At 49.7% G+C, this 9,546-nt stretch overlaps 1 protein-coding gene across 1 annotated transcript; it reads left to right on the forward strand.

Moving 5' to 3' along the window:
- The first annotated feature begins 4,783 nt into the window (after window positions 1-4,783).
- On the forward strand, window positions 4,784-6,160 carry LOC124660181 (aspartic proteinase CDR1-like). The gene has a single exon (XM_047197977.1). It carries the CDS (start codon window positions 4,784-4,786, stop codon window positions 6,158-6,160), a length of 1,377 nt encoding a protein of 458 aa, XP_047053933.1.
- The last annotated feature ends 3,386 nt before the right edge of the window (window positions 6,161-9,546 follow it).

The following is a 9,546-nucleotide window of genomic DNA, read 5'->3' on the forward strand; positions in this document are numbered from 1 at the left end:
GTTATGCTTATGTGTTATTTATGATCTTGCATGCTCTCCGTTACTAGTAGATGCTCTGGCCAAGTAGATGCTTTTAACTCCAAGAGGGAGTACTTATGCTCGATAGTGGGTTCATGCCTGCATTGACACTGGGACAGTGACGTAAAGTTCTAAGGTTGTGTTGTGTCTGTTGCCACTAGGGATAAAACATTAGTGCTATGTTCAAGGATGTAGTCACTAGTTACATTACGCACCATACTTAATGCAATTGTCCGTTGCTTTGCAACTTAATACCGGAGGGGTTCGGATGATAACCTGAAGGTGGACTTTTTAGGCATAGATGCGGTTGGATGGCGGTCTATGTACTTTGTCGTAATGCCCAATTAAATCTCACTATACTCATCATGATATGTATGTGCATTGTCATGCTCTCTTTATTTGTCAATTGCCCAACTGTAATTTGTTCACCCAACATGCTGTTCGTCTTATGGGAGAGACACCTCTAGTGAACCGTGGACCCCGGTCCAATTCTCTTTACTGAAATACAATCTACCGCAATACTTGTTTTTACTGTTTTCTCTCGCAAACAATCATCTTCCACACAATACGGTTAATCCTTTGTTACAGCAAGCCGGTGAGATTGACAACCTCACTTGTTTCGTTGGGGCAAAGTACTTTGGTTGTGTTGTGCAGGTTCCACGTTGGCGCCGGAATCTCGGTGTTGCGCCGCACTACATCCCGCCGCCATCAACCTTCAACGTGCTTCTTGGCTCCTCCTGGTTCGATAAACCTTGGTTTCTTTCGAGGGAAAACTTGCTGCTGTGCTCATCATACCTTCCTCTTGGGGTTGCCCAACGAACGTGTGAAATACACGCCATCACCCGACTCAATGGATGATGTTGACGCTACCGAGGATTCAGGCTCGGCCGCCGACGGTCCCGAAAAAATCGGTGCCGCAAAGTGATGTGATCCTTCTTTCCCAACGAGAAAACGAAAGCTTTCAAACGTCATCTCCATTAATTGCTTCTCCCAGATTGGCATATGCAGGCAAACGGGCGGGTGGGTGATGATGATGCCACCGAGATCAGGACCTTGCTACCTCAAATTCCCACATACGGTGCCAATTGACGAGGTATGAACTCGTCAATGCCTACAGATTATAGACTTAGGGTTTCGTGAAAATAGAGAAGAAGTAGAACTCGAAGGTGGTCAGACGAAGAAATGCGTCCAACTAGAAACAATATGGTGGCTAGGGTTTACAATGATCGGTCCTCTTTTCGTCCTCAGCTTCACCCTTATATGGAGGCGAAGCCGAAGCTTTCCGTGTCATACAAGTATACAATCATCGGGCCGTGTTGGGCCTTTCCAAATATTATTACAAGTTTCCATATATCAACTCTACTTTCTTGGGCTGCACATCATCGACTTCATGGGCCTGCTAATCTTCGAGTCCATAATCCTTCGACTCTTCAGATGCATGAAAATATAACCAGGGGTATACTTGTCGTATGCCCATTAGGCATACCCATGTCAGTTCTCTACCTACAAGCCTGGTAATTTTGGAGTTGTCTATCAAGTCGGTGGTGCGCCTCAGTGCATTATGGGCATGGAAGATATCAAGATCAAGACTCAAGATGGTGATGAACTGGTGCTTCAGGATGTTAGATATGTGTCAAGGTCTCAGAGGAACCTTATCTCACTTGGGGAACTCCATGGCAACGGTTATGTCTACCGTGTTGACAGGGACAAGTTGACCATACGAGTCAAGAAGGACAAGAAGCTGGTGTTGAAGGGCAGGAGGAATAGGAATAACATGTACAAGGTGCATGTATCTTTCTAGGTGGAGCCGAAAAGGAGGAAGCGGCGATGAGATCAGCATGGGCAACCGAGAGTCCAATGAGGATTCGGACGCTGGCTCAAGAAAGTGAGCAACTATACACAGATGTTCACGCGAAGATGATGATTTACAAGTTTGAAACATATTCGCCAAGGTGGAGATTGTTGAAGTTGTGTCAGATATGTGTATAGGCTACAATTGGAGTTGAATTGTGCGGGTACGTTATGTGTTGAAGTCGAACTCTGTAACCTGGAACTAATATATAAAGGAACCCAGGGTAGCCAAAACACACTAGACCAAAGCTTAGGTTAGACAAAAGATTGATTTCCAGGGACGGTCCGGTGCCCGTGGCAGGGACGCTGGACCGGCGTGGCGTTCGTAGATCTAACGTGTTTGTATACCATAGCGGGCTTGTCGTCGATGGTACTGTGATAGTACCTGGGGAGAAGCGTCTGTAAAACTTGCTCCGCAGATGTAGGCGTTTACCAAACATCGTCTCCCGTCTACTTTCTGCAATAATATAATCACTTACTATGCTAACAACATCTTATTGAAAAGGTGCCGGTCCATAAGGGGGCTGCAACATCACGATCAAGAACCTGAACGGTTCCCGTCGACAAGCCACCAACAATGAAGAAGCCGGCTGACGAACATGAGGGTCACTGTGGATAGGTCGTCGGCGCTGCCGTCGTTTTCTCTCGCCGGTAGCTGCAGTCTCCCGAGATAGGTTGTCCTCTGGCACTTTCTGGTAGTTGGACGCCAGTGAGCTCGAACTGGATGACTTCTCGGCGAACTGCCAGTGGGAGCCCAACCGTCGTCGCCTCTACGGTGACCGCCCGTCGACACATATATAGAAGCACGATGTAGGTCATGGCTATTTTATTTCGGCCTAGACTCTGCTCGGGTACATAGCCAACGTACGGGCCCGGTGGCTTGTTCCGAAGATCGGGTACCCACGAAGCGATCATAAATAATGAAATAAAATTGGACCTTTATGCGTATAATAAAGGCAAGCGCTAGGGATGAGCCGACTGTAAAAAATCCTTCCATCAGTCGCCTTCCGGACCATCCGATCTATTTAAGTGAATGATTTCCGCGCGTCCTATCATGGTACAAGAACGGTTTATATGTATCATTTGTTTCTAGAGTATGTAACATTAGTCTCCAACGTTTGAACAAATCCCCCGTGCCGGATCGTGTAACTAAAATGATTCGTAGGTATTAATTTTATTGAAGTATGTAACATTGGTCCCCAATATTTTTATTTGTAGATATGAAAGTTGCAAAATGATGGTACAAAATTTCCCGTCAATGGTACATTTCTTTTTCGAATGTAACAATTTTTTCATGTGTGCAAAAAGTTACATCGTTTTGCACCATTTTTCTGCAGTGTATCCAACAATTTTTTATTTTTGAGTTTGTTCTAACTTATCCAATATTACAGGAATAGGTATGAAACATTGGTGCAATCTCTATGTATTATATACATAAAAATCAATGTATCACTTTACGCGTACTTAAAGAAAAACAGTAGCACATGTAATAAATCGTGCCACGCGTATGTAACATCGAAAAAAATCCCCCACATCATAAGTAACATAATTCTTCGACACACCTTTCCGGACATAATTTTGTGGTAATGATTATCTATGTTTACATGGTTTTTTTTATCCCTTCTTAACTACTCAACGATAATTCTTCTACGCACCTTTGCGGACATAATTTTCTGCTGATAGTTAGCCTACATCCGCGTGAGAATTTTTTCAACTCCTTTTATTTACTCGACGGTAAATTTTTGGCACAACTTTTCGGCCGTAATTTTCTGGCGGTAGTAACCCTACGGAAGTCTTCAAGGGTGCATAACTTTTTTATGCCACAATTCATCGTCAATTGTCAACGGTAAAATTTCTGTTACACCGTAATTTTCCGACACAACTTTTAGCTCTAGGTTTCCCTCGTAGTTTCCATATTGTCACTCTTTTTTTAGAACACGCACGTACAAACACCCCTATGAACGCACGCACGCACACCCTACCCGTATGAGCACCTCCAAGGGACTGAGCCGGGCATATCTTGAGGTTGACGAAATCACCACTGGCGTCTCGCTGTTGACGGGCACATCACCTACCAGTGAAAGCATAGTGTCGGTTAAATTCTGGAATAAATCCAGGTAAATGCAAACACCCATGCCAAATCTAGGACTTGAAACTGGGTGGGCTGGTTTCACCACAAGGGACCTAACCAACAGAGCCAAGCTCTGTTTGCATATTGTCACTCTTTGACGGTGCATAATTTTACATCAGCACATAAATTTTCCGTGTTATTATACACAACCCAGCAAGGGTGTATATGGTGCAAGCCAGTCTTAATACATATATTGCTTCTTTCATACCGTACCAGCGTGAATATATCTATTTCTCTTATATCGTACCTAGCCATGTACAGTACATAACTGAATTAAGGCCACGGGTGCGGCATATCGCCGCGCTAACTTCCCTAGTAGGACCATTATGCGTATAATAAATCAGTTTAATCCTTGCCTTTTCCGAAGAACTTTACTGTTCATAATTTCGGATGGAGGAAAATTAGGAATCATCAATCACCAGGCTGTCTTTCCACTCGAGCGCTCGATCCTTCGGATTCGGCTATTACTACATTCTCGACAAACATTCGATATTTTACGCCGTTGAATTATACAAGTTTATATCACACTCAAAAATACAGTTGAAGACCTCCTCCTTCTGTCTCTCCAGTCAAATCATGGATTTAGGACGTAATTTACTCATGATAATGCGGCTATCAGCGGTTCATATCAAATATTTACTTACCACATTCCTCTCCCACGTCGGTTACCAGCTTTCAATTTATGGTGCAGTAAGGCCACTATATATAAGAACGGACACAGCAGGAGCTAGTCATGCATTGGGAGTTATACAATCAGGAAGGGAGTTGAGGAATCAGGGCACAATGGCGGGGACGGTATCTCGCGCTTTCCTGCTTATTGCCGTCGTCCTGACGGCCCAGCTGTGCCGGTGCACGGCGTACGCCGGCGGCGGGTTTAGCGTGGAGTTCATCCACCGTGACTCTGTCAAGTCGCCGTTCCACGACCCGTCGCTTAGCGCGCCGGAACGCATGCTCGCTGCCGCGCGACGATCCACGGCGCGCGCCGCGGCGCTCACACGCTCCTTCGCCGCTGGCGGCTCCCCTGACGGCGCCGTCTCTGAGGTCATCGGCAGGCCATTTGAGTACCTCATGTACGTCAACGTCGGCACCCCACCCACTCGCATGCTCGCCCTGGCCGACACCGGCAGCGACCTCGTCTGGCTACGTTGCAGCAACGGCACCAACGCCCAACCTCCGAACGTCCTGTTCCACCCGTCCAACTCTTCCACGTTCCGCCGCGTGGGATGCGACTCCGCCGCGTGCCACGCGCTCGCCGGCACCTCCTGCGGCACCGACCGTTCCATCTGCAAGTACGACTACAAATACGGCGAGGGCTCCGAAACCATCGGCGTCCTCTCCACCGAGACCTTCACCTTCGACGACGCCCCCGGCAGCCGCGATCGCCCGCAGCTGCGGGTGGCAAACGTGAACTTCGGCTGCACCACGTCCACATCCGGCGTGTTCGCGGCCGACGGTATCGTCGGCCTCGGCGACGGAACCATGTCCCTCGTCTCCCAGATCGGCGCCGACACAAAGCTCGGAACGAGGTTCTCCTACTGCCTCGCGCCGTTCTCCGCGCAGAACGCCGCCTCCGCGCTCAACTTCGGCGCCCGCGCCGCCGTGACGGAGCCGGGCGCGGTCACCGCCGTGCTGTTCCGCTCCCGCGGGGACGCCTTCCACATCATCGCGCTCGAGGACATCAAGATCGGGAACGTCAACTTCACGCTTCCCAACCTGAACCGGTACGAGGTCGCCCTCGACACCGGCTCGATGCTGACGTACCTCGCAAGGGTGCTGCTGGACCCGATGGTGGCGGAGCTCAAACGGCGGATCAATCTCCCGACGGTGCCGTCGCCGGATCGTATGCTGCAGCTGTGCTACGACGTGAGAGACGCGAACCGTAGGTCCCTGTTCGAGAAGAACGTGCCGGACATTACGTTGCAGCTGATCGGCCCAGGCGCGCCGGAGCTGACGCTGAAGGCGGAGAACATGTTCATGGAGTTCAAGCAGGGGGTTAAGTGCTTGGCGGTGGCGCGGGTGACGGATGAGCAGCCGCTGGCAGTCATCGGGTGCATCGCGCAGCAGAACTTGCACATCGGCTATGACCTCGACAAGGGCACCGTCACCTTGGCCAACGCCAACTGCGCGAGCTCCTACCAGTCCCCATCCGCATCTGTGTAGTTGCTAGAATAATTACGTTTAAACAGACTTTCGTTCCACTATATTACTATATTGAAGTAGTTGAATGCCCGTGCGTTGCCCGAAACATTATAATTAATTATTTGAAATAAAATTCTTGAATATTTGCGTTCTGTTGGTCTTATCGTTATGTTAGTGATAAATATCACTTATGCTTGATTTTCTACAACAAACATCACACGGTAAGGTTTATTTTTGTCGCTGCACATAAAAGTATAATTCACGTGTATATGAAAGATAGTCTAACTATGCTTCAGAATATAAAATATTCAACCCCGCTTGAATAGAGTCTTAAGAGAGTTATTTTTTTTACATTATGCATGTAATAAATCCAAATTTATTTATTTTCAACTATCTGCAGTGTACCATACAGCAAGTCTACAAATAGTAATTGCACAATTGCACATACAAAAAAATTCAAAATAGTGATGCATTTTATTTCATCAACTCATGTCAGTTTCGGGTGCATTTTTCTGGACTTCTCCACACCAAATACAACTATAGGAGAAAAATTTCTCATTGTACTCAATTTTATCTCCAATGAAAGCTAACAAAAAAGAAAATTATCTAGTATGACAAACAAGAATATCTCAAATTCCTTCAATGTTGGTCTTGCAAATTCAACCTCTTCATCATGAAGACATTTAAACTCGTTGATTATGCAGCTCTACTCTTTCCTATCTAGTTTTTTTGCGCACTCTGTCATTGAAAAGTGAAAATCCTTGACCTGATATAACAATTTGGAGAGATGTACTGATGTGATGAAGTGCTCAATCATGTTTTGCATCTGATGTCACACTAAGCTTGGATGCTCCTAGACCAAAACCCACCGGTGAACTACACCACAATTTTCAGCAAAGAAACAACCATTACTAAAACTCATGGTTTCCATGACCTGCATGCTAGATTCAGGTATTTGTGAGTTACTTCATAGGGTTAAAGTAAATTATGTTGCTGCACAGATGTGTTGAGCATGTGCTAGAGAAAGTTCGTTGAGAAGGATTCGGGCCGGAGCATGTGAACCTGGAGCAGATCACGTGCAAGACTTGCTCAATGCGTCTCGTCGGAAGTGTGCATGTCATTCCACACTACGGCTGAGCCGCCGCCATTATCCATTCTGTCTCACGGTAGTAGAGACTGCCGGGGGTTAGGGGAAGAAAGAAACATAGGGCCTGTTTGGTAGCCTGTGGATTTTTTTTCTTGAGTAAAATACATGGTTCGTAATTAAACTTGAGTCACTCGCTCACTTCGGTCACTGTATTGTGGAATATGCAATTTACGGTCACCGAATACGTTGCAGGGATTGATCTACGGTCACTAGTCGTGGTAGAGCATCGTATTTGCAGATGTGGCATGTGGTTGACCCCGTCAGTAAGACCCCTACCATCTGCAGGGACTAGCTTTTAATGAAAAAAGAGAAAAAGCTGAATTGTTAAGTTGAGGAAACAGATTAGATCTAAAAGAAAGGAAAAAAAAAGGGGCCTGTGTGCTCGAGCACCACCGCTTCCGTCGGCCTCCCTCCTCTTCCATCACCGCCTCCGTCCTCCCGCCGCCGCTAGGGGGCGGCTCCGCTCTCTGCCTCGCCGCGCACGGCCTCCCCTCCCTCTGCCTGGCCCTGACCCGCCACCGCCGCGGTGCAACAGTTGATGCTCGAAACCCTCCTCCTCCAGCCGCCCACCATCTGTGAAGGGTTGGTTGTCGATTTGGGCAGCGTCGGATGCCATGGCGAGCTCCGGCGTGATTTATGCGTCCGTACCCTCCTGCTCCGACACTTGGAGAGGCCGGCGGGAGTTGGATTGGGATTTTTTTGTGGGGCGGGGACGTCCACGTCACAGCTCCGGCGCAACAGCAGGGAGCTGCAGCCGGCGGAGGTCAGCGGTGCTTCATCCAGTAGCCTGCTGGGAAGATGCAGGGGAGGGGAGGGCTATGCGGTAGGGGCCTCCCCTTTCGTCGGGCGAGAAGATGATGGCGCAGATGAGCTAGGGATCCTCGGGTTTTGTCGGGGTCGACGACGGGCTCCGCGCCAGACTCCATGGCCGCCGCCATCGGCGACGTCGTACGTGACGGAGGCGCGCCCGCACTGCACATGGATGCGGTGGAGCAGGGGGCGGGCACCGCGCCAGTCAAGGGGCAGGAGGGGCCGGCGCTGCAGCTGGGGAGGGGTAGAGGAGGTGCCACCGTGCCAGGCAGCGCGCCAACGTGCATCGGTGGAGAGAGAGGAAAAGAGAGGAGGAAGAAGCCCTGACCAGCGAGCCTACCGATCAGTATGACCAACGTGGTCAGGACGTGACATATGGGTTCCACAATACGCCACATCAGCAAATATAATGCTATACCGCTGTGGGTGACCGTCGATGGAACAATCGCACGTATATAGTGACCGTAAATTAGGTATTTCACAGTACAGTGACCGTAGTGAACTATCGACTCAAGTTCCATGACTAACCGTGTATTTTACTCTTTTTTCTTTGCATGGGCTGGAAAGAAAGTCCTCCACATTCTTGCACGAACCGGATAATAAAGCAGTGCTAGGGCAGCTTGCGGAGAACGTCCTATTGTGCTTCTTTTTGGCTCCACTGATGTAAACTTTGGCCCACAATGTTCTCACGGGCCTCTTTAATCTTATTCCCCAATCCACTCCATGTCTCTACGGAAAGAGCTCCTCAGCACCGGCTAAGGACTCCGTGACGGCCACGAGCTCCGCCACACAACGAAGGAGCTCTGCCACGGCCACAACGAGCGCCAGCTCCGCCATGGAGATGGTCTCGGCCATAGAGGAGCTCCGCCACGGCCCCCGCGTCGGCCCACGCCCGCGCCCGCCATGCGTCCGCCCCGCGCTAGCTGCTGCGCGCCCGGCCGCGCTTGGGCTCGCAGGTCGACGACCATCTCTGGCTGCAGCCCAAGTGCAGCCACGTGTTCCTCCTCGAGTGCATTGTCACGTGGCTGCTCTCCCACTCGACCTGCCCGCGCTGTCGCTGGAGCCTCCTTGCCCCCGGCAAGCTCTCGCCGACATGCAGCCCAGTCGTCATGGTGCTCGAGTCTGAGAGCTCCCTCAACATGGGCGAGTCCTCAGCACAGGCCACGGCGGACGGCGAGCCGAACAGCATGGCCATCCGCGTCTTGGGGCAGCACGGGGTAGAGGAGGTGCTGGAGACGAAGCTGGGGGAAGTTCATACGCCGCCCAAGAAGAAGCTGCCCCGCTCCACCTCCGGCCCGCGCGCCCGACTCGCCCGTGCCCGACTGCGGAGGGAATGAGGATTCGGGTTGATTTTGCCCTTATTAGAAGATTAGCAGATACATGATCAAACAGGCCCATATGATGTTGATGCGTAACGAGGAGGCAGCATGCCTTGAGCACGATCTCGCTC

This window comes from Lolium rigidum, chromosome 6 (assembly GCF_022539505.1).
Source record: "Lolium rigidum isolate FL_2022 chromosome 6, APGP_CSIRO_Lrig_0.1, whole genome shotgun sequence".
Classification (NCBI taxonomy): domain Eukaryota; kingdom Viridiplantae; phylum Streptophyta; class Magnoliopsida; order Poales; family Poaceae; genus Lolium; species Lolium rigidum.

What these genes read in the sequence shown, in the direction of transcription:
- LOC124660181 (XM_047197977.1), top strand. Translation starts at nt 4,784, where the DNA reads ATGGCGGGGACGGTATCTCGCGCTTTCCTGCTTATTGCCGTCGTCCTG.